Source organism: Rattus norvegicus, chromosome 9, assembly GCF_036323735.1.
Source record: "Rattus norvegicus strain BN/NHsdMcwi chromosome 9, GRCr8, whole genome shotgun sequence".
Classification (NCBI taxonomy): domain Eukaryota; kingdom Metazoa; phylum Chordata; class Mammalia; order Rodentia; family Muridae; genus Rattus; species Rattus norvegicus.
This window is the reverse complement of record NC_086027.1, coordinates 24761540-24787537: the sequence shown is the minus strand read 5'-3', so window position 1 is coordinate 24787537 and position 25998 is coordinate 24761540. Positions and strand designations below refer to the sequence as shown.

The 25998-nt window shown below is 44.3% G+C and overlaps 1 protein-coding gene across 9 annotated transcripts in view; it reads left to right on the top strand.

The window, feature by feature from the left end:
- Positions 1-25998, top strand: part of Cyp39a1 (cytochrome P450, family 39, subfamily a, polypeptide 1) — a 76244-nt gene that overhangs the window by 16523 nt on the left and 33723 nt on the right. For all 9 annotated transcript variants that reach the window (XR_010054579.1, XR_010054580.1, NM_001106893.1 and 6 more), the window contains exons 6-7: positions 5257-5361; positions 14946-15036. Coding sequence is in view for 7 of the 9 variants with exons in the window: in NM_001106893.1 (NP_001100363.1) it covers positions 5257-5361; positions 14946-15036 (196 nt within the window). In the remaining 2 variants the exon portion in view is untranslated. The remainder of the gene's footprint in view (positions 1-5256; positions 5362-14945; positions 15037-25998) is intronic.

Genomic DNA, 25998 nt, shown 5'->3' with positions numbered 1-25998 from the left:
CCTATGCTTAAGTTAGGCCTAGTGTAGCAGTCTCCTTCTGCTGCCTGCGGATCAAAGTGTAGAACTCTCGGCTCTTTCTCCAGCACCATTTCTGCCTGCCTGCTGCCACAATTTCTGCCATGATAATAATGGACTAAACCTCTGAAAGTGTAAGCCGCTTCACTTCAATGTTTTCCTTTATAAGAGCTGCCGTGGTCATGGCGTCTCTTCCCAGCAATAAAACCCTCACTAGGAGAGCTCCTATACTGTCAACACCTGTGTGGATAGTGAGACGTAGGTGTGAGCAAACAAAGCTCTAGAAAACAGCCTCCGTTCCTGACTCCACTTCCGACAAGTTGCTTCCCTCTGTGGATGCAAGGAACTGATCCCATATGCCGGCTTTAAAGCCTGAGGCTGTGGCAGTGGTCCCTGTGGGTTAATCAGTAGCTCTGATTCTTCCAGTGTGGTCCTTAGTCTACCTGCATCACTTGAGGACCATGCACACGGGGGGTGGAGCCCAGTGGCCTGGGTCCAAAGCTTAAAAGGCCACCCTGATGCTTGCAATGTGAGGTTTTTAACCCTTGGCTGTGATTAGAGTCACTTCATGGGATTGATGTTTTAAAAATTAGATCTAATTGCTGGGCTCTATGCCTTCAGAGCCTGGTTTCCATTTGCTCTGGGTTTCTGATTCAGTCACTAGGTATGTGACTTTACACACAGGACCTAACGTCTAGGCCTCATGTTCCTAATGTGCCCTGTAGAGCACTGTGGTGGTTAAGTTGGTTAATTTTTGCAAAGGGCTTAGGACCCAGTATGGAGGAGATGAGAGCTCGTTTTCAGTTACCATTTAAGAACTCATCTCTCCATCTTCTGATGCCTTCTCCAGTTCCTTCAAAGACTTGAAGTTCCTGTCATACAGACCTTCCACTTGTCCGAGTTACAGTGAGAAATTTTGTATTATTTGTGGCTCTTATAAACGATGTTGTTTCCTTGATTCATTTCTTGTACCCAGCTATAAGAGTTGCCCCGTAGAACTTTTGTGGTCACTCAGGTATACTTATCATATCATTCACAAATTGCAGTACTCCGACTTCCTCCTTTCCAACTTGTATCCCCTTGATCTCCTTTCCTTGTCTAACTGCTCTAGCTAGAACTTCAAGTGTTATGTTGAATAAATATGGAGACAGTAGGCAGCCTTATCTTGTCCCTTGTTTTGGTAGAATTGATTTGAGTTTTTCTCTGTTTAATTTGATGTTGGCTGTAGGCTTGCCGAAAACCATCTTTATTATATTTAGGTATGACCCTTGCCAAAATGAGGACCAGAGTATTATCTGCAGAACCTATGTAATATAATTGGGCATGGAGTCCAGTGTTTATAATCCCACACTGTTAGAGATAGGTGGGACCCTGGAACTCACTGGTCATACAGACTAGCCTAATCCTCTATCTTCAGGCCAATGCAAGAGTCCATATTTTTTTAAAAGGGTAGGAGATAGCTCCTGATGAGTGACAACACATGCTGCTGTCTTCTGACATCCACATACATCCACACACTTGTGTGTGCAAACACACACGCACATGCACATACATATGTATGCACCTGCACATCCATAAATACACATGCAGAGAATACATACATAGTCATTTAAAAACCGGACCTGAAAATCTGTAATCCCAGCTTCTCAGAAGGCTGGGGCAGGAGGATGGCAGGTTCAAGCATTGCGTGGGCAATCTAGTGAGAGACTGTCTCAAAAAAGAGAAGACTGTGGGCATGCTCAACGATAGAGTGATTTGACAGCATGTGGAGACTTCTAATCTCTAGTACTGAAAACACACCAACAAACACCCCAAAACAAAACAACGACGAGACATTTCAAGTATTTCAGATAATACAGAAAGTATCTGATCTTAGTTGTACCACTAACATGGCTACTTAAATCTGGAGAGGAAGACGGCCTTCAGGAAAAAGAGATGTGTAAAGGGTTTGTGTTTTTAATGGTGACTTTTCATTTTCAAGCTGACATAACCTCCAATCACCTGGAAAGAGCGCCTTACTGAATGAGGGATGGTATGGTGGGTGTGCCTCCCAGGGATTGTCTTGAATGCACTGTGGGTGGCATCATTCCCTAGGCATAGGATTCTGGATTGCATTACAGGGAAGAGAGCCAGCTAAGGACTAGCCCATGTGCATCCATTGTGCTTTGTTCTTTGTTATGACTGCAACTAGCTGTTTAAAGTTATTGCTGACTTGACTTGCCCAAAGTGATGGACTACAGTCTGGAATTATGAGCTTAAATCTTTTCTTCCTGAAGATGCTTTTGTCTCTTTCTGTTTAAATCACAGCTACAGGGAAAGAAACCAACACAAACATCTTTCTCCTTGCCTGTGTAACCCTCTCTGTTGCTGTGATAAACATCATGGCCAAAGGAACTTAGGGGAGGGAAGGTTTTATTTCCTCTTATACTTCCAGGTCATATCATTGAGGGAGGTCAGGGCAGGAACTCAAGGCAGGACACTGGAGGCAGGAACCATTGAAGAACTGTTGCCTGCTGAAGGCTCGAGTCTTTCACAGGCATGTGCTTCATTCTAAATGGGCCGGGTCCTCCTATACACGTTAACACAGTCAAGGCTTAGACACTCGAAATAGCTGGATGTGAATAGAGAGTAGCAGGAAGTGAAGGCCATCACTAAAATGATCAGTTCTACTCTTCCGTCATCATGGACTCAAAAAACAACATACCAGCTAATATTCTGAGGCCGGCTACTAAACACCAGGCATAGTCACCCATCTCACAAGCCGTTCCTCGTTTCTTATAACAGCGCCAATGCCGAGAAGATGAACTGGCCATGCTAATCAATCTGGAAAACCTGCCAGCCTCGTTAACAGCAAGTGACAGAAGCAGCTCCATTTGACCCTGCCTATGCGTACATTCCTTTCACACTGACTTTAATGGGCTTGTTCCCTCTCATGAAATACTGAATACTGTGAACAATAGAAGCTGCTTCTCAGAGCCACGGCTGACAAACACCTGGACAGACCTTAAAACTGCACTGTTCCCAGGCACGGAGGGGGCAGGTCAGAGCTCCCGTACTGTTTTCGTTTCTCCCTACTGAGTAAATAAAGATTAAAAGCACATCTCAGGTCCAGGTTTCGGCCCTCTGGTGGAGAAGCAACGGAGGGCAAAAGCAAATCAGGAATAAAGTCAGGTCATAGGATTTCTGCAGCTGCCAGGAATAACCAGAGTAGCTGGGTGAGGCTCTGCTCTGAGTTGGTTCCATGTAAATCAAAACTTATCTGTTTGATTGCCCAGGAGGTTAACCTCAACCTCCTCCTCCTCCTCCTCCTCCTCCTCCTCCTCCTCCTCCTCCTCCTCCTCCTCCTCCTCTCCCTCCTCCTCCTCTTCCTCTTCCTCTTCCTCCTCCTCCTCTCCCTCCTCCTTCTCCCTTCTTCTCCTCCTCCTCTCCCTCCTCCTCTCCCTCCTCCTCTCCCTCCTCCTCCTCTCCCTCCTCCTTCTCCCTCCTCCTCCTCTCCCTCCTCCTCTTCTTCCTCCTCATCTCCCTCCTCCTCCTCTTCTCCTCCTCTCCCTCCTCCTCCTCTCCCTCCTCCTTCTCCCTCCTCCTCCTTCTCCTCTCCCTCTTCCTCTTCCTTCTCCTTTTCCTCCTCCTCACCCCTCTCCACAAAGTTATCCTTTTCTCGTTTAATTTGAGAAAGAAGTTTACTAAGTTCCCCCTTGAACTCAGGCTGTAGCCCAAACAGACTTTGAACTTAAAATCCTCCTGCTCTGACCTTCCAAGTCTCATGGTTATAGCCCTGCACTACCAGGTCTGCCTACTTAATTTTCCTGTGAGTGGAGTTTGGCTTGTTTTAGAAGGGTAACATTTAGAATGAGTCTGAAGTTCTTCTAGTGGAGTGTTTGCCTGGTAGGCAGGAAGACCCAGTTTCAATCTCAACTATATCATCATCTTCTTCTTCCCCTTCTTCCTCCTCCTCTTCTTCTTCCCCTTCTTCCTCTTCTCCCTCCTCTTCCTCTTCTTCCTCCTCCTCCCTCCTCCTCCTCTTCTTCTTCCCCTTCTTCTTCCTCCTCCTCTTCCTCTTCTTCTTCCTCCTCCTCCTCTATCACCATCACCACCACCACCACCACCATCATCACCACTGCTACCACTACCATCACCACCACCACCACCTACCATCACCACCACCACCACCACCACCACTGTAGTAACAGCTGGATGTGGTGTCACATGCCCTTAATCCTAGCTTTTGGAAGGTAGAAGCATGTCTCTGTGGGTTCTAAGCCAGCCTTGACTACATAATGAATTCCTGGTTAGCCAGAGCTGCTTAGTGAAACCTTGTCCCAAAAAAACCAAACATGATGTTTTTGAAAATGGAAACTTCACAACTAGCCAAGCAATCCTGGGGGTGCAGGAACAGAACTGGGGCTAAGGGTGTAGCTCAATCAGGACAGCGATGGCCTAGCATGCCGAAAGCCCCAGGTTCATCCTGAATGAACTAGGCACGGTACTGCACTCCGTAATCTCAGCACTAAGGAGCAAGAGGCAGAAAGAGCAGGAGCTCGAGGTCACAGTCAGCTACGGAGAAAGTTAATTTTCTTTCAAGTATTTTATTGGCAACTATACTAATTTAATTCTCAAATTTTTATGATGTAAAAACCATATCATACATAACCAAGTCATGTTATGGGTGAGGAAATGCAGTCAGTGGGATATTGAAGTGATTTATACAAGATCACTCATTTCCTTAATAGTGAAGCCAAAAGGCAGAAATACAGCTAAGCTCCACTGGAGATCCTCTTCCCCGTTCCCATGATACCACCCAGAGTACACGTGCCTTAGAATGCAGACACAGTATCTATTGGACTAATGACAACTGAAAGATTCCAGGGTCATGGCTCAGTCTAGGCAAAGTGCTTAATGAGGATCTGAGTTTGGAATCCTCATTTAAAAAATATCTGTGTGTACCCCTAGCCCTGAGTAGACATTGGTAGATTCCTAAAGCTCATTGGCCAGCAGGACTAAGGAGCTTCCTGTTCAAGGAGAGACTCTTGTCTCAAAAACAAATGTGGAACATATTGGAGGGAAGACAGTGTTGATCTCTGACCTCCCTGTGCACATGCGCTTTCCCACACATCCCCATACACATTCACAAGCGTATATATGGAACACCCCCCAGAGGAAAGATAATAGAATGATGTCTTGTTTGTGGGCATTGGTCTTCGTCACACAGCCGTGGTCTAATAATCGTCATTTCCCTCACAGACCCTTTTGCAGGCCGTGCTGGGAATGGTGGAGACAGAGACACGTCTACACAGTCCAAATTACGGACTGGTCATGCTTTGGGCTTCTCTGGCCAATGCTGCTCCTGTAAGTACCTGAGAGACAACGAGGCTCTCTTTCATCTGTTTGGCTTTTTGTTGTTGTTGTTTTTTGGCTGTTGTTTTGCATTATTTTCTTTTTCTCTTGCTCTTCGGTCCTTCACTAACATTGGGGAACAAATATATGTTGTTGGATTGGGATAAGATATTTTTTTTTTAAAGCGAACGCTTGGAAGAAGATGACTAGGTGGTTCAGTGGGTGAAGTGCTTGCCTCATGAGCTGCAAAACCAGAGTTCATGAAGCACTGGTTATCTCAGTGCTTGAGAGGTTGAGACGTGGGATCCCTGGGACAAGTTGACCAGTTGGTTACAAGCCTGCTCAGTGAACTGTGGGCTCAGTGAGAAACCTTGTCTCAGTGAGGAAAGCATCAACCCTTGGCTTCTATAGACAAGAGTATACCTGTGCACATACTTATGCACAGACACACCAGGCACGTACCTGCCCCCTCCCCCCAGCATGTATGGCACTCACATAGGCACATCAACCCCCCCCATCTCCTCAAACCCACCCCCAAATCCTAAGGGGGCAAAGTGTACATCCAGAGGGAATTCCTCCCTCTGGCATGCAACTTGCCCAGGGAAAGCTTGTCCTTGTGGTCCTCTGTGTACTGCGTAAGAAGCCCTGACTCTGTTAGACTGCGTGGTCTGTGTGCTGTGCAGCTGGACAAAGACTGCACCAGCTTTGAACCATGGCGATGGTTTCCTATGGGATTGCTGATCTCCACAGCGGTAGCTATGGAAAATCTCTGTGTCTCCATTTCCTTTACAGGAAGAGTGGAGAGAAGGGGGAAGGAAGGGAGAGCGGCTGCTCATTTGCTTACACAGCCTCAGTGAGCATCCAACAAGAGGCATGTCCACTGAGTGTGCGCTTCCCTCTCCTCCTGAGTGCTAATACTGTCTGCATTTCTTGCCAGCCCCTGGTTTGATAAGCTTCTCTATGAATGATGCCTGTTCACATTCACATTGAACTTCACTACACATACAAAGATAACAGGGACCCATAAAAACCATTTGTTTTTTTGTACTTGTTTTAATTGACTTTTTAATTGTGTTTTGACTAAAAAACACAAAGTCTTGCTGTGTAGCCCCAGGCTGCCCTTGAATTTGTAGTCTCTAGGCCTAAGATTATAGACAGGACACACAGTATTGGGCAACCATTTCTGATTATTATTTTTCTTTTAATAAGTGAACAAAATAATGGAGTTCCTTAGGACATCTTTATCTATGTATACCACTGACCATGGCTTGCAGCCACCCTCATTAACTCCTCTTGACCTCATTTCTATTATTTCCTCCCTTATTCCCTAAGAGTTTCCTATCTGCATTTCCCTCTGTCTCTCTGTCTCTGTCTCTGTCTCTGTCTCTCTCTGTGTCTCTGTTCCTCTCTGTGTCTCTGCCTGTGTCTCTGTCTCTCCCTGTCTGTCTGTCTGTCTGTCTGTCTGTCTGTCTGTCTCTCTCTCTCTCTCTCTCTCTGTGTGTGTGTGTGTGTGTGTGTGTGTGTGTGTTATTTAAAAGCTACTATGAACTAGGTTAACACTAGGAGATCCATCTGCAACTCTCTGCTTTGTCTGCTCCCATTCCTTATGCTGGCTGCAGTATAAGAATGGCTGTCTGTGTATTTATATTTGAAGATATAGGAACACTCAGTCCATCTCTGGTAACCGTGGTCACCCCACCCAACCCCCCCTTTTCTTTATCAACTAGAAATAAAGCCAATGTGTAAGCATTACACATTTCTCCTTCCTGTTTCTGAAGGGGATTTCTAGGTTCCAATAACTCGTACTTCTTTTAACCCATTGTGAAGAACAGAGCACAGAGGCAGACATTCCAACATTGCTACTCAAACACATGCCACCCATAAGAATACATATTTCTTCAGTGCCAGTCAAGTGAAGGGCCCGTGCTTCCCCCTAGACTATATGCTCTGATATTCTTCTTTGACTTTTGTCAACTAACTGACCGAGCGACATCAAAACTAAAGAGCAACTTCCCAAACATGCACACAACAGCCACAGTCAAAGGTTTCGTTCTCAGGATCTCACCAGAAAGGTCCCCCTGCAGAAAGCCACACAAAGCGCTATTGATCGGACACAAGAGTTCTGTCCTTTGAGATTGGACCTGGCACTGGTCTGAAAGGACGTGTCTGATGATGACGGAGAGTTTCATCTTGCTGGACCTTCCTTGTTGGCATCTCCCCGAGGCATGAGCAGAGACCTTGGAAAGGCCTTTGCATCAGATCAGAAGCCAGTTCCCATAGCTCGGTGACAGTGGGCCACATACTCCTTTAACCTCTCCCAGCCTGCATCGGTGTCCTCATCTGAACTGCCTCCAAGGATGGTTGAGAGGATTTTACTGGAAATAATAAAAAGTGCTTAACAACATTGGTGCTCATTAAATAATAAGTGGGCTGTACATAAAAATGCCACCCTCATTGAAATCAAAGCCTTCTTTCAGTGGTCCATTAATGAATATAGACTGCTTGGCCCCTGTCTTAAGTAGGTGTCTTAGACTTTTTCCACCTTTGTGAAGAGACACCATGACCAAGGCAACTCTTATAAAGGACGGCATTTAATTGGGGCTGGCTTACAGGTTCAGAGGTTCAGTCCATTATCATCATGGCAGGAGGCACAGCAGTGTTTAGACAGGCATGGCACTGGAGGAGCTGAGAGTTCTACATCTTCATCCACAGGAAGCCAGGATCAGACTGTCCTTAGGAGGAGGGTCTCAAAGCCCACCCCGACGGTGACACAATTCCTCCATCAAGGCTAGACCTCCTAATAGTGCCACCCCCTGCGCCAAGCATATTCAGACCACCACAGTAGGGTTTTATTGCTGTGAAGAGACACCATGACCATGGCAACTCCTATAAAGGAAATCATTTAATTGGGGATACCTCATAGTTCAGAGGTTTAATCCATTGTCATCATGGTGGTGTGCAGACAGACATAGGGCTAGGGAAAGGAGCTGAGAGTTCTATATCCGGGTCAGTAGACAGCAGGAAGAGAAAAAATGCCACACTTCCTCCAACAAGGCCATGCCTCCTAAGAGTGCCATTCCCTATAAACTTATGGAGGCCATTTTCTTTCAAACCACCACATTCCACACTCTGGTACCCGTAGGCATGTAGCCGTATCAAAATGCAGAAATGCATTCAGTCCAACTTTAAAAGTTCCCATATTAGTCTCCACCCCATGAAAGTTCAAAGTCTCTTCTGAGACCCATAGCAATCTCTTAACTGCAATTCCCTGTGAAAGCAGCATGAAAAACAAATCACATACATTCAACATACAATGGCGCAGGATATACATCACCACTTCAAAAGGAATCATAGTGAGGAAATACTGGACCAAATGCAAGACTGAAAAACCAACTGGGCGAATTCCAGACTCTCATTTCCATATCTGATTTGAAAGAACTCTTCAGTTCTCCAGCTCCTTTCGCCTTTGTTAACTGCTACCCACTTCTCTCTCTTGGGCTGGTTCCGCTCTTTGTTAGCAGCTTTCTTCACTAGGTATCCCATGACTCTGGCGTCTCCAACATGTTGGGGTCTTCAAGGCAATCCACACAGTGGCCTCTCTAGGCATTCAGGCAAGGATACCCTTGAAACACACCTCACTGGGTTTCCTTAGTCATGGAGGGAGATTCCAGAACTCTTTTCTAATATCCTTGACTCTTAAGTCAAAACCATGTGGCCAAAGCTGCTTACTGGGGTTAAGGCATGGTCTCCTTGTTCAATTATGTCTTCACTATCTTTCTGCTTTTGATGGTTTCCTTTATTTCCTAACTTTGGATGTCTTGAAACTTGACCTGTAGACCAGGCTGGCCTCAGACTCAAAGATCCAGACTGCCAGGATTAAAGGCATAACCCACCACATCAGGACCTACACTTTTCTTTAATTCCTTTTCACAAGTTGGAAGCCTAGCTGGGTGGGATCTCGCCCTAAGGTCATGGCTCCCTTTACTCTGTTTAACATCAGGACTTTCTTTTATCTCTTTCCCCCCCTTCAACACAGGATTTTGTTCTATTCTTTTTCCTGGTACCTCTTTTTTCCTTCAGTTATGCGTTTTGTATTTTAGCTTGTTCAGCTTGCTCCTTTTCATTACAGATCTTCATAAGAATGAGTCATAATAACCACATGACAAGAGTTGATACTAGGCTAAGGCAATTAATTCCAAACTCTTCAGTTCAACCCCAGGCACTTTTGGGGTAGGGGAACTAGGATAGAGAGCAACCACATTTTCCACCAAAATATTACAAGAACTGTCTCCAGGCCACAGACAAATACTCCTCTCTGAAACATCTTAGCCAGGGCCCCACAGTTCAAATCATCCTCCACACCACTGTCCTCTATACTCCTACTAGGATGATAAATAAAGCCCTACTTAAAGGGCTCAATTGAGTTTTGAACTCAAAGTCCCAAAGCCCATATTTCTCTAAACAGAAGCATGGTCAGGCCTATCACAGTAATACCCCACTTCTGGTATCAACTTCTGTCTTAGTTAGGATTTTACTTTTGTGAAGAATGCCATGAACATGGCAACTCTTAGATGGAAAACTCTTCTGAGGCTGGCTCATAGTTTAGAGGTTTAGTCCATTGTCATCATGGTGGGAAGCATCATGGTGTGCAGGCAGACATGGTGCTGGAGAGATAGCTGAGAGTTCCACATCTGAATCAGTAGGCAACAGGAAGGGAAAGATGCCACACTGGGCCTGGCTCAAGCATCTGAGACCTCAATACCCATCCCAGTGACACATTTCCTCCAACAACACCACACCTGCTCTAACAAGGTCACACCACCTATTAGTGCCATTCCCATGAGCCACCATAAATGGCCAAGAGGGGCATGAGTCTACAATCTTTGCTTTAGGATCACCTATTGCTAAAGAAGCCCTAAAAGCTGTAAGTACTGGGTACGTCATTTCCTGGGCTCAGATGGGATCAGTATTTCCTCTCTCCTGCCTTGAAGCCCATAGGACTCACAGCCTGTGCTTTAGATGGGATTGCTACCAGCCCACCAGGAGGCTTTATTGTGGCCTCGGTGTGCTTTGATAGACCATCTCAAGGTATTGGCCATACCTTATGAGATCATCTTGATGGGAGGGCCATTTCCTAGGTCTAAGATGTTCCTGGCTAGAAAATGAACTTTCGAGAACATTTCTCAATAAAAAGTCAACAATACCAAAGCTGACTTTGGCCAGTTTTATCTGCTGCTTCTCTGAAGTTCTAACTACGCTCAGCAGCCAGGCTGGCTCTTATTCTTCTTAGCGTTAATGGCACAGTGAACCATATGTGATTGACAGGAGATTATCCAGAATGTTATGAAGATTTGCTCTTTATTTGGTTCAGAAAACGATCTAGGATAGCCATCACTTTGAACTTTAAATGATTTCATTTCTTAAGTATATAACAAGCCAAAGTAAAAGAACAAATAGCCAATGATGAATAGATGATGGATGGATGTGTGGACAGATACTTAGGAAAACATCAAGTCAGGCAGTCAAAACACCCAGCAGAAATCAACTGGGAAGCACTTTAAGCCAATTCCCCACAGAAAGAGTCTCAACCAGAGCAGTGTTCTCTTAGGCGAGGCATCCAAGTAAAAGAACAGAAACAGAGAGATGACAGCATCAAATTAGGCACTCACAGCACCTCTCAGAAACCAACTGGGGAAGTTACAGCAGCCGGAGTTCCCATCTTGCTTTCTAAGTTCAACTGCTGTGGCTCTGCTTCCCTCTTCTCTTTCTTGCCGTATAAACCTTCACACTATATGATAAATTGTGGTAGAACCTGTTAGAAACCATGTACCTTCCCGCTGTTCCCAAGGCCACAGTGATGTCTTGAGCTATTTTGCTGTCTGTTGTCTTTCTTCCCTGTCACAGAGTGAGAGGCCCTGTTCCTCACACATGGGGCCTTGGAGCACTCCTGACATTAACACACTAGGGTCCGAAGTAGGAGGACCAACCCCACTTACAGGTCTTCCTACTCAGAGAGCTTACACAGCGTGTAGCAATTAGCTTATAGGAGTTCTTCCAAGACTCCCTCAGCGTCTGCTACATCTCCTCTTGGATGCTGTTGAAGAAATGCTCACAACTCATTCCCTGACATGCAGCCAGCCTTAGAGCCTCCTCTGCCACCTCTTCTGGGTTTTGTCCCCAACCCATCAATAAGTGGCTTTGTGTTGGTTTTCTGTATTTTAGTGACCAGTGGCTCGCCTTTCTGCACTGTGACAGTGGGCTTGGCCCTTTTGGCATAATATTGCCGCTCCATTGGGCAGTACTTTTGAAATCCTTCTTCAAATGTGTCAAATGACCTTAGGGGCTACTATTGCTTTTTGACTCAGTGTTGCATAGAAACATTTTTATTAACTCTTTCCTATCCTTTCTTGTTCTTATTTTTCTCTTTATTGAGACCATGTCCCAAGCTGGCCTTGAACTCATGATCCTTTTGCTTCAGTTTTCCAAGTAGAGTCTAGGATTATAGGCATGTACCACATTGCCTGACACCTCTCTTTTTTTAAAGAAGGAAAGAAATCACTTCTTGTCCTTTTGGCTAAGGTGAAGTGTGTTACCTTTTCTTCTCAGTTTAATGTCAGGTACATGGTCTGTTTGAGGACAACATACTAAGTGGACTTTTGGAGCTAGACAGAGTGGAAGCTTTCTCTGATCACTCCATGCAGCAACACTGGGGAACTCCTCTTGAGGAACTTCTGAAAGAAAGAAGTACTTCCTATCCTTTATTGTAGAGGGAGGCAGAGTCTCATGTCGTCACCTAGCCCAGGCTGGCCTCACACTGGCTACATCAGGAATGATGGCCTTGAACTCCTGACCTCTTGCTTCCACATCCCAGGTACTGGGATTACCATCCTGGACCACTGTATGAAAAGTACATTGTTTTCTTTTGATTTATTTATTTTACTTTATGTCTGAGTGTTTTACCCGCACATGCATGTATGTGGTCAGCTGAGATCAGGTTCCCGCTGGAGCTAGACTTCTGGGTATTGTGATCTGCTCCATGGGTACTAGAAAACGAACCCAGGTCCTCTGTGAGAGTAACAAGTACTGTTAGCCTCTTAGCTGGCTCACCGGCCCTCAAGCGTTCCATCCAAAAGGTAGAAAACAGCAGACTTTAAAAATTTGTGAAGGGAAAAAGGCACCTGATATGCAGGCATTTGTTACTGACCTGAATTCTGGTGTTTGACATAAAAATAAATGGTACCCAGTTTTTTTTTTTTTTGTGGTTCTCAAAACCAGCCAGGCACAGAGGACCCTGAGCCTTTCTCGTGTTGCTGAAGATCTAGGAGAATTATAGGAGTTCTTTCCCCAGTGAGGACTCTGACTTCAAATATGACGAACTGAGTGTGGAGTGATTATTGATCAAATCCGCTGGGAGCTCACAGGCACTGTGTGAAGATGGGCCAGATAATCCCCATGCTGAGTCCTTCCTAATCCAGATGCTGCCCTAGAATGTCTGCATCTCAGTCGCCTTGGTTTTCTTTTTCCTATCCCTGTCCCGGCTGCACACCCACCCATGCATGCCTCCGGCTTAATGCACCCTTCAATGCTGCACTTCCTATTTTGGCCACACGGGGGAGGAGTTGATCATTTCAAGGGAGATCCTGTTTTACCAACGCAACAAAGAAGTGGAAAAAAAGACTGAAGTTGTACAAAGTGTTACTTCCAACACCTCAGAATTGATTTAAAGAATAGTTTTTTTTAACCAATTACAGTTATTTATTTTTCTTTACATTCTTCATTTTTCAGAATTTCATACATGAGTACTGTATTTGCATTGTTTCTACCCAGCCCCTGTCCCCGGATTCCTCCAGTACCCACCTCCATTACTGCTCAAGTTCATGGTCTCTTCTTTAATACAGTAGATGCTTATAGGATAAAAAGCAAAAGGAAAATCCAAGCCTCTCGGGATCTTATGCATTCCCGTGTTGTCTAGCCTTAGAAGCAAAAACTTACACCTCAGCAGGAAGCTCATTTTTAAGATGAACAGTTTTAGCTTACGCATCTTATAGAGGGAAGATGTGAAAGACTCTTTTTTATCCAAACTGATTTACTTTGATAAGTATTAGGAATGAGGAAAAAAATGTCCAAAAATACATACGCTAGCCCTTAAATAAAATCATAAGTGTGAAGACTGTTATAGGGCACTTATTTGGGGGACAGAAGTGCAGGCAGAAAAGCTAATTCGAAGAAGCATTAGAAGCTGGCTGGCTGAGTGATCCAGGGTGGAAGCAGGATTCTTAGCCGATGGAAAAGGTGGATGTAGGGTCCGCAATAGGAGACGTTTGTAATTTATTATGGTTCCAATAGAGATCTTTGCTGTCCAATCTGTACTGGAAACATCGGCATTCAGCTTGGTTTGGGAAACCTAGGCTGAGGTTTCAAGCTCCTACGAATAGCAAGTAGGAAGCCATTCATATATTACCTTGAGTTCCCACTGGGCATTAAAACTTACACTTTATTCCAGATAGTGCCCCTAATAGGCCAAAAGAAGGAATTTACAGATGTACTTGGGTGAGATGTGGCATTCTTTTTCCTGTAGTGATCTCTCATACTTTGCCCTATTTTAATTTTATTTTAATTAGGGGGAAGTGATGGATAGTGAACCCATGACCTTGTTTGTCCATACCACACAAGTGTCTTACTATTCAGCTATCTCTCCGGTTCTTCATAAGTTACTTAATGGGATTTCAGTGTGACTTCCTGGGATTATTTAAAATTAATATGCTTTATGTGTGAGAAGAAGCTTTCCTGGTTCATTCTCACACACTCTCTCTCGCTCTCCACATAGTCTTGCTGTATAGGTCTGGCTACTACTACATTCACATGCAAGCCAAGTTGTCCTCAAACTTGCGGCCATCCCCCTGCCTCTACTTCCCTAGTGCTGAGACTCTAGCCTTGTGCTACCACTCTCTGCTGCTTCCTTTGTATTTTAAGGAAATTAAATCATGACGATATTTTCACTTGTATTGACATTCTTAAGTATTCCGATTTGCTCTGAATATTTAATGCATATCTACATGACATCTTGTGTTGCTTGTTAGTAAACACAATCCTGGACCTTCTCTTGTTCAGCAAAGAACTCTCTATCAATACTACAGCTGATCTACAGCAAGTCAATTACAGATTTGACCTCTAAGAGGAATATGACATTGGCCTTGTTTATAAAATCTAGTCATTTTGAGTGGTGATATTTAGTAGCATACTTTTAAAAAAAATTTTTTTCCCATTTACTTTTATTTCATGTGTGACTGGCATATGTGTCTCAGCACCACCTGTGTGCAATGCCCACAGAGACCAGAAGAGGGCGTCACATCCTTCAGAACTGAAATGACAGACGGCCTTGAACTGTAATCTAGGCTTTGAGAGTGGAACCTGTGTCCGTCAGAAGGGCAACCAGCGCCCTTGAGTGCTAAGCCGTCTCTCCAGCTCACAGTAGTGTGCATTTGAGGTTGACTAGAACACCGTCTTGCTTCTGTCAACCGTCTCTGGCTAACACTGACTCTGCCTGCGTTTACCTTGTTAGACGGTTTCACGTTGTCTACGTTCCTCTTTTGCAGATTGCGTTCTGGACACTTGCATATATCCTGTCTCATCCCGATCTGCACAGGACAATTGTAGAAAGCATATCTTCTGTGTTTGGCACTGCAGGTACCAAATTAATTTACATAATCAAGGACGCGTTTAGTATGTATGGGTTTGACCTCGAATGCCTACCATGTTTTAAAATCAGGGAACAGGACCAGGCACATGGCTCAGTTGATAAGATGATGGCTACACCAGCAAGAGGACCTACACTTGTCCAGTCTCCCGTACACACATTAAAAAAAAAAAAAGCATGGAATTGTGGCACACGGTTGTCATCCTAGTGCTTAACACATAAAATCATGGGCTGTGATATGAAAAATCAAAAGATGATTTAATTTTTTGTTCAAACGTATATTATTGTATAAGATATGATGCCAGTTAAAGTTGCCCCCCCCCCCCGCCTTCTGCATAATGGCTAAAAACGTCACTTTAGAGTTTTTCCCAAAGCCAAACAAACTTGACTAGCGTGGGTACTTGAGCAATGCCCTGGTCACGCCTGGAAGGTAACTCCAGCAGTGCTACGCTTTTATCATGTGGAGATGTGAGTGTTGGGATCATTGGGAACTAGCAATGCTCACAGGTGGGATTCCAGAAACACTCTGGTGAGCATGAGGAAAGGCCATTGCCCTACACAGAGCTTCATGTTTGCAAAGGTGTGCTTCTGCAGGTGGGCGAGCATTGGCAGGTGAGGATGCCTCTACAGGTAAGCATGTGTCCGCAGGTGAGCATGTGTCTACAGGCGGGCATGTGTCTATAGGTGAGCTTCTGTCTACAGGTGAGCATGTGTCTACAGGTGAGCATGTGTCTACAGGTGGGCATGTGTCTGCAGGTGGACATGTGTCTACAGGTGGGCATGTGTCTACAGGTGAGCTTCTGTCTACAGGTGAGCATGTGTCTACAGGTGAGCATGTGTCTACAGGTGAGCATGTGTCTACAGGTGAGCATGTGTCTGCAGGTGGGCGTGCGTCTACAGGTGAGCGTGCGTCTACAGGTGTGCATGTGTCTACAGGTTTCTCTCTGCAGGTGGGTGTCTTTCTACAGGTGAGTGAGCATGTGTCTGCAGGTAGGCATGCGTCTACAGGTGAGTGCACCCCTACAAATAAACGAACATCAAGCACACTGACTCACACACTCTGTCTGCATTTACTGAGGTCTTTCCTGACATCAAGTTCTCTAGATTCCTGGTCTTTGGAGAATACAAGGCCAGAATGAGAGTGGTAGGTCTAATATGGAGAGCCCAAGGGACCCAGAGGTCACAACTGGATTGTGACATTAATCTTGACTGTCCGCAGTGTTTGAATTTGGCGCTTTTAGACATGGCTACAGTGTAAGGAGACAAAACCCATTTTCTCCTTTGTACCCTGACTTATTCTCAAAACCCATTACTCTTTCTTAATGGGAAGTCATTCCCTTAAACAGGGTTTCATGGTAATAGCTTGCGCTGTATTGATGATTTCCATTTTAAGTCATTACTGTAGAATAGAAAATAACTCATAAGAATATAAAACTTAAAACAAATATGTATATTGAGGTAGCTCAGGGACCTCTGAGTAAATAAAATGGTTCCAGAACCATCCATGGCTAAGTTGTAGTGATGGCTCAGAAATTTAGGTGTGGGGGAGGACGCAGGGCCAGGATATTGAGAACGACATCCGTGAATCTGCACAAAGGAGGATGTCAAAGGACGACTATTAGAGTGTGCTGAATTATCAAGTATTATTCAGAAAAACAGTACCAATAAATGGTTGGATAGACAGATAGATGATAGGTTATTACGTATATAATTAGATGGTAAACAGATAGATCTGGAAAGGTATTTAGTTTATATTTTTAAAGCTTGTGTTCACTTTTAAACATATGGCTGTTCATGTATCTGCATGTGAGTATCAGCAAGTGAGAGCAGGGGCCCACAGTTGGGAGTCACCTCTCCTGTAGCTGGAGTTATAGGCATTGGTGAGCCATCTGACGTGGGTGCTGGGAGCTGAACCGGGGTCCTTTGCAAGAGCAGCAGTAGGAGCTCCTAACCACAGAGCCATCTCTCCAGCCCCCAGTAGGAGATGTGCTGTGAGAAATTGGTTGACGCATGCCACGGACCACTCAGACGGAGGACACCGCGGGAGAAGCAGGGCTCTGGTACTCAGGAAGGCACAAGTTCGGTGCAATGACAGACACAGCACACTCAGGGTGCTTTGAATCTGATGCGATTTTACTGAAATCTGCTTTGTGGTTATATACAGTGCTTGAACAGGAGCTAATTTTTTGGCCCCTTGCCAGGGTACACTCAAACAATAACCAAGAAAAAGTTTAACGGTTTATATGAAGTTCAGAACAGAGAGCAAGAGAGGAAATAAATTTTCCTGAGAATCAGACTGGTGCCAGACGGTGGTCATAAACCTCATTTACCTCAATCTCTAAATATCATCTCTCGGATAACAACAGGACAGCCAGCCAGTAAGGAATCTTTAGTCTTTTACTCTCTCAGCCAAAATTTATGTAATCGTCTTTTTAAAGATAGGAAAGTTACTTTTGATAATAGGCAAGCACGGGGATGTTATCTGGCCAAGTGTTCTATAAAATTTAAAGAATAATATAATACTCTCTTTTCTTCAATATTAACTCATCTATCACCTTCTTCATCATATGTCCCTGTGTAGGGCAATGGCTCTGCAGTGGTCCTGTATCTACTCATGCTGTTTTTACCTAAAGGAAGGGCCCACCACCTTCCTCTAATTACATAATGTTTTCTTCCATGTAACTACTTGACAGGAATTCCTCCATATTTGGATTTTTTTTTATAATTGATGGGACTTTCCCCTCTAATAGCTACCGCCTTAATTCTTTCACTATCTAGGAGGTCTGGATTATCCACAGTTGATTCTTCCTGTTGTAAGTTATTGATCACAACTCTTAGAGTTTCATTCTGTTTCTACTTAATTTTTGCTAGTGGCATGGCCCATAAAGACCGAATCAGGTCTCGACGTTCCCATTAGTAGAAAAAGAAACAAAAGAGCCAGTGTGTAGCTCCCGATCGTACCTATTCGAATCAGCTAGGCAGAAAGTCGAGGAGGAAGTGGCCAAGTGTCTCCAGGAGACCAAGTTCCGAGGAACACGCATCTCAGGCCTGCTGACCACGATTGTTTCCTGTCAGACAGGCAGCTGGCCCAGCAGACGCAACTTCAGATCCTAACACTATGGTACTTGGCTTGTGTGCTCCCTGAAGTCGGTTCAGTGAGTTTAGTGGGGTCTTCAAAACAGCACAGATTCACTTACACTCTGAACCTGTGTGCCTCCTACTATGTGCATGTCAGGTGCTTTCAGCATTGAGACCCCTGCCCAGCTCCTGCTCTCTACTTGTGCAGAGCCTCCTGGGCAGCCTCATAGGGAGCTTAGCGTGTTTTCGGAGCTTTCTTGAGTGTGAGTGGACAGATGAATGGCCTTTGCTTGTATAGGAATACAGACCTTGTCAAAGCCACCACAGACAACTCACTCCCTACACTTTGAGTCTCTTCCTTGTAGCTTATCTGTTGTGTGTCCCATCTACTGTCTACGGCCTCAGGTAGCTGCAAAAGGGAACCTTTAAAGATGTTTCTCCCAGCACCCCTCAGGACGAGAATCCCTACCTTTTCTGCTTTAGAAGTGTGGAAGACTCTAACAATGGTTATGTTCTTGGTGCCTATCTTCGGGGAGGAAAGACAATGGTCACTGTAATACGTGAATAAACCAAGACTGTCAGCAGGTGCCAAATGCCATGCAAAGAAGACGACAGAGTTGAGTATGGGCAACCACCAGTGCTAAGATGGGAAGGTGTGCTGGTTAGGCCATCAGCTTTGGCCATAATGGCAAGACGGATTTGAGCAAGGACTTGAATCAGTTTGGGGTTAGACAGGTAGGAGTCTGGAGGGAGAGACAGCTGGTGTGATCACACTGTGTGCCCACAGGTTCTACAGTTACGTTAAAAAGGTCTTGTCATCTATTCCCCAGCAGAATGGGTAGGAAATGGGTTCACTATGTAGAGAGAGGAGTTCTAAGGTACCATCCACTTCTACCAAGGGCTTTCTCTTCCCCCTGATGAGCGCATTTGCTCTACGCCCAAGCCCCTCTTTCTTACCACAAGAACTTGCCTAGCCCATGACTTTAACTTTTCATTTTACTTGGCCGTCTACTCCCGAGTCATTTCTAGAAATTTCTAATATGAAGAGCCTACTGATGATATCACGGCAGACACTCCGAGGAGATGTATCCTGTCCCACCCTTTCCCTCTCTCCCTTTTCTGATGCCGTGGCGACCATGTTCCTTTCTGTCCCATGACTCCTCCACTTATTTCCCAGAACCTGGCCCTGCTTCCTTTTCCAGATCTCTGGTTCTGCTGGTCTCTGTACTGTCAGCAGGGTTTCTAACAGGAGCTTTCCTGCAGATCTAGACTGTTTTGTTTGTTTGTTTTAATCTTAATAAATTTGTTAAAATGTTGTGGAATTTCCAGGAGGGCTGGACGTGCTGTGCCCAGGAAGGCATAGCCAGAGACTGTGCTCCCAGCCAGGCCGCAGACTGTCTGGCAAGCCCAGTTCGCCCACTAATGCCAAGCACACGGTGACACTGGCAGGGGACACTAAATGACATTGTGTCCCTGGGAACTTCAGCCTGTGAAATCTGAAATTGGTGCCCAGCAAATCAAAATCTTAATCTCCTTTCCTTTATATCATTAGCTTTTTCTTCCCCCTCCTGCTTTTTATTTTATTTTTTTATTCATGTGTAAGTATGTGTCCAAGTGTGTGTGTATGTATGTGTGCATGTGTGTGCGTGTGTGTGTGTGTGTGTGTGTGTGTGTGTGTGTGTGTGTGTACTAGTCGCTCTACAGAGAACACATGCAGGGGCCAAAGGAGGGTGTCAGGTGTTCTCCATCTGGCTGTACCTGTTTGTTTTCTCAGCTAGCCTGGAAGCCTGTAGTTCTCAAGGATCCCCTGTCTCCACCCATTTTGGGGCTGGAGTGGCAGGCATTCACTGAACTTCTGGCTTACCGTGGTCCTGGAATCCAAACTTGGATCCTCGTGCTTGCACAGCAAGCTCTCTTGGCTTAGACAAACCGTCTCTCCAGCCCACAGCTGGCAATTTTAAACCACAGTGCAATGCCTACCTGAACTCTCTGTGTGCTAGCCAGAAACAAATGTTTATTCCCTTTACTTTTTTAGTTAAAGAATACATAAACTGATTGTTTAAAGCGACTTGGATTCTCTGTTCTAATGAGGTTCCCTCCAAATATCTATCTCCGAAGAAATTTCATCTATTCTCAGAAGGGTGAGCATTGCTTTGCCCACAGAACTGAAGAATAAAATTAAATTACTTATCTCTTGGCTTCAAATCAAGCTGTATATTAAATTTTGTCTTAGTTATTATTTGTTCTTATAAACATATCTTTTTATTTTGTCTTCAAGATAGGGTTTTCAGTATATCCCAGGCTAACCTTGAACTCACAGAGAAGTCCACTTTTGATTTACAGGAATCCTTCCAAGTGCTGGGAGCACAGACCATACCACCCCGGTGTCTGTAGGTTTGTTTAAGTAGCATCACACTCACCCACCATTAGGGTTTTCTTTCTTCATCCTGGCGGAACACTGACGTCCATGTTTAGATGCTTCTTGAAGCATCTATTCATTTCACATTTCTCAAGATAACAGTGAAGTAACCCTGGACCACAAACGCCTAGCCAATTCAGCAGGGGCACTCCTGTTCCTTGGCTTGCAACCTAAAACCACCTGTGCTTTTAATATTTAGATTCTGTGCTGTGTCCACTGTGTTAGGGGCCATTTTCTTTCCTCATTTAGGAGTTCCTCACTGGGAATTTGCCCATCGGCAATGCTCTCTCAGTCTTAACTAGCAGAGAGCGGGCAGGTAAAAATCACTAGTGTTGATTTTATCAACATTTTTATGTATTCGCTCCACTTTTTAACCATGGGCCCATGCATTCACAGAACCTCCTTTTTCTACCTATAATCTTACTATGCTTCATTTCAAGATGAGATTTTTGACCCCACCCCATCAATTTACAAGGAATAGGATTCATGAACACAAATACACCCAGGTAGGATTGATTCCTTGAAGGACAAGTCATAGAATGTGCATGCAGAAATGTCCGATTTGGGGCTGGAGAGAAATCTCAGTGGTTAAGAGCCCTCCCTGCTCTTACAGAAGTCGAGAGTACCATCCCCAGTAGGACCACATCAGGTGATCCACAGGCTCCTTTTAACTCTGGGTGTGCAACACTGCTGCCCTCTTCTGGACTCTGTGGGTACCTGCATTCATGAGCACACATCCATACATAAACATGAGACTAAAAAAAGAAACCTTTAAAAAAAGAGTTGGTTTCAGTCAGAAGTAGAGCTGTGCATTTTCATCCTGTTAGTCATAAAACTTGTGACTTCGAAGAAAACAGGAAAAATCTTATCCACAGCCAATAATATTTTTATTCTTGTTTGTTTTGTTTTTGTTTTGGGTACTGTTACGTTCAATGGAACAGCAATCCCGATGGACACTGTAGGGTGGCCAGGTGCCAATACAGAATGATCCCAACTTTGATAATAAATATATACATGTCTGCAAACTGGCCAAATCCAAATGAATCCTAGCCCCAGGGTGACACTCTAGGTGGCCATGGCACTGCCCTCACTGGCTTCATTGGCTCACTGGTCCTGTTTTAGTACATCCCAACATTCGCACTAACTCCAAGTTCAGTGGTCCAACGTCACTTGCACGCTAACTCTGTTTCTCTCCCCTTGGATGCATTCTCTGTATGCTCTTGCAAGCCAATAACAGCATTCTTGAAAGATTCCATCGGGCCACTTCAGCTGACTTAATAAGCTTACTCATTACTGTCCCCCCAGTTAGCCAGAGCTCTATGGCTGATAATCAGTGTGATAGCTGTAATGGATCCTTTTGGTTCTTTATGTGACAAGTTGCCCCAAATAACGAAGAAAAAAGTCAAGTAATAGAGCCAAGATTACTGCAGTGGAGTTATGGACACAGGACACTTAGTTTATTAAAAGTCTCCATTCCCACTTGAAATCTGATAGCCTGAATCTAATATGGGGATTTAGAGGCTAATGCATATCATACAGGAAATATTTCCTAAGGCTCATTTTCCTTTGCTAGCCTGGCCTGTGTAGGCTGGCTTGGCCCTAGGATACAGTAAATCACACGGGACGTTTATTGCAACAATGTTTCTCAGTCGCCAGCCTTGAAAACTGTATCTATTTACAAAAGCAAGAGGTTTCATCTGACCTACCCTAAATTTCAACTTTTCCAACCCACATACATAATTTATCTTTTTCTCCTTCTTAGCCCTAGGGCTAAGATGGAGTCATTTTGGAACACACAACCTGAGAACTCCAGCTCCCAACTCCAGCCATGCAGACGTTCATGCATGATAATGGACTGGCTTAGGTAGGGTTTCCATTGCTGTTAAGAGACACTATGTCCAAGGCAACTCTTTTAAAGGACAATGTTTATTTGGGGCTGGGCTACAGTTTCAGAGGTTCAGTCCATTATCATCGGGGAGGAAAGCATGGCAGCATCCAGGCAGACATGGTGCTGGAGGAGCTGAGAGTTCTATGTCTTGACATCAAGGCAGACCGGAGAAGACTCCATTCCACTGCTGCTGCTGTTCTTGGTGATCATCCCGTGGTACTGGCATCTTCAGTACACTGGGGAACTGATAAAAGGAATTTAAAACAGAATCAGAGAGAATACTGAGGACTGTCTTTTATTAGAGTTTGAGAGGAGCCCAGAGGGCAAGCTTTATAGAAGCCCTGGCAACAGCTGAGAGGAGGAAGAAGGGTAAAAGGAAGGAATTATGTCCTGCCTCCTGGGCCTGGGTTCAAATGGGAGCTAGGAAGGTGAGGGCAGCTGCAGAAGTTGCAGGGGGTTGAGAGCAAGAGTTGAGAAAGCTCACACTGTCAAGGGAAGTGTGCTTAGGATTTGGAACAGTCTATAAAAACCAAAGAGAAAAAAGAGGGGAAAGTATTTATTTGCACACATAGCAATAATGTGCTAGATGCAACTTCCTCGAGGGAGGGCTTCTGTGGGGTAAAGAGTATTTTCTCCTTAAGGGGTAATTATCCCTCCCATTCCATTGGCTTATTATCTTCCAGTAAATCCTCTGTTGTTTTGTTTTGTTTTCCTTTTGTTTTTTTTTTGAGGCATGGTCTCCTGACCAGGTGATTGACAGGTGTTGTTAAATGAGCTCTAAGAGAAAGGGACCATGGTATGTAAAATTCTAGACTTTGAGATGGATCATAATGGCATGTTTCCACACAGATCCATTTTTTTTCTGACCAATAGACCTCATCAAAGCACACCTCCTCACACGATATTTTTCAATCTTAAAGAGGGAAAATGTGGTGCTTCCTTTTCTCCTGTTACCAGGGAAACGGGAGGTTAAGGTACTCCAAGACTGATGTCTATTTAGCTACCTAATATTAGGACTAAAGAAATATTTCTTCTACATATTTGTTATATATAAATATGTGTGTGTGTGTGTGTGTGTGTGTGTGTGTGTGTGTGTGTGTGTGTATCTATTTGGGTGAGGAAAGGGGCTTAAAATATGAAAAAGCAGTGGAATTATTCTGAAGTCCTCTTTTGGTGTTCTGGTTGACTCATGTTCCTTCTTAAGTCCAAGAAATTATAGTTTCGTGATTTATTTTAGAGTCTGTTCCTTTTCTTCCTGCCTGGGTGACTCCTACCCACCCTTCTAGGCTTATATGAATTCCAGCCACAAGCAAGAGGAGATGAATTCCACTGATGCCTGAATCCTCTGCTCTGAGACGTGTATTATAGTTGTTTATATCCTCACAAATTGTCCTGTGCTCTAGTGTCCAGGGTCCTGTAAGGCTATGACTTTTGTCATTTTTGACTCCATGCTCTTCTTTGGAAAACTGTGGGATATGAGCACATGCGTGGCTTCCTGTCATCCTTAAAGACTTTTGTGCTACCGTTGACATAGCTCCCTTGGTTGGGAGGGAATATTAGAATATTTATGATGTCCCACAGATAGATGTACAGACAGCATCAAAGGTGTTGTTCCAGAAGATCTTTACTTTTGCAAAAGGATGTATTATGACTAAAGCTGGGAGAGCAAGCACACCTGGTTGGGAAGTTCACTTGGGTTTTATTCTAATGTGGTGTGGGACCTATGGCTTACTCCATGGTTGGGAGCTTGACCTCACGGTCTGATGGGATCGGCTAATTTGTAATCATCAGGAAGGGGAAGGGTGTGATACAGAGTGAAGTTTCGGGAATATCCTGTTGTCTCGGGTTTCAGCAAACAAGCATATCCACTAGATGGAAGAGGGTTATAGCCTTTGTTCACACTGCCATCTTTGATGGAAAAGTCTGCCTCACAATTGGACACGTTAACTTGTCTGAGACTGGAGTGTACTGGAGTATATGAAGGACCATAATCTTTTTTTCGATGTTAAGTAGCCAATCTATTGTTAACACTGCATCAGCTCCTACAGCGTCTGCTTGGGCTACATGTAACACAGATAAGTTGTGAGTGTTCAATGTCAGGATCATGTTCGTGTCTTTGCTCAATGCCAGAATCCTTGACTAACAATAAATTTCAGGGCATACCAATTTCACGGTGGCCATTTGCCAGACATTTCCTCTTCCCTTGGTAATCTTGGCTTAGGTGAAAAAGATTCACTTTTATTCCAGGTTTAATTACTAATAATATTCTCAGAGCATGTATTATGTACCACACAATCTTTTCTATCATCTGTCTCTATCGATATCTGTATCTATACATATCTTTATGTTCATGTATAGGTTGCTGAATGCCCACTGCAGAACTCAAGACGTTTCAGAAGTCTGGAGAAGCCAGGACGCCGATAGCAATCTAAAAAATACGAAACAGTAACTGAGCATAACAGTTGGGAATCAGCTGTTATTATAGGTCAGGCTTCTGCAGCTCACAGGCTGGACATGAAACTGCATGACTGGATTTAACTTCAGAGCTGTCAGAACCAGGTCCAGGTGAAGGAATGAGCAGACAGATGGGTCACCTGCTGGTCTAGACAGGCAAACAGATGGATGGGCTGTCTGAACAGTGAGGGCAGAGCTAAGCTGAAGCCCTGGGGGCAATTGGGAGTCCTCTAACTATTGGTCCTTGACATGTGTGGTCACATGACCGGTGGGTGGGGCCAAGTGCACACAGTTCTGTGTGTCCCCTCTTAATGGAGTCTAGGTGAGAGAGTTGCATCCTTTCGTTGGTCTGGTTCGTCTGGCAAGTTCTTGGACCTAGTTTCCTTAATATGATTTTAATATGTTTTTCTGACCCAACAGTCTCAGTTCACCTCAGTAAATTTGTAGCATATGGTGGTTTGAAGCAGAATGGTGCCCATAGGTTCATGTATTTGAATACTTGGTCTCCAGTTAGTAGAACTGTTTGGGAAGGATTAGGAGGTGTGGTCTTGTTGGAGAATGTGTATCACTGGCAGTGGGCTTTAAGGTTTCAAAAGATTCATGCCATTCCAAACATGCTCTTTGCCTTCTACTTGTGGATCCAGATGTGAGCTCTCAGCTGGTTTTGTGATGCACATCCTTCTTCTGCTATCATGGATTAGCCTTCTGCAACCACAGGTCCTAGGTAAACTGTTCCTTTCGTAAGTCACCTCAATCTTGCATGGTATTATATCAGAAATAAAAAGTAACTAAGGCATAGGGTAGCACCCTTTCAACTCCCAGAAATAAGCCATTTGTCAGTGTATACAGTGTGAGTGATGGCAGATAGATACCTCTTCAGATATCCACCCAGGGATAGTTGTGTATGTCAAAAGGGAGTAGGAATTTGCTTGTAAAATGGAATCTCTTGAGGAAAGGCATTGTCTGAAAAATGAGTATTTTATAAAATGTGACGTAAATTTGGGCAGAGCACAGACTTAGCAGATACATTGCACATCTGTAGTCTGTTAGTAACTGAAATAACAACCTTTAAATCTACCATTTATACTTAACAAATGTATCTTATAGTCTTTA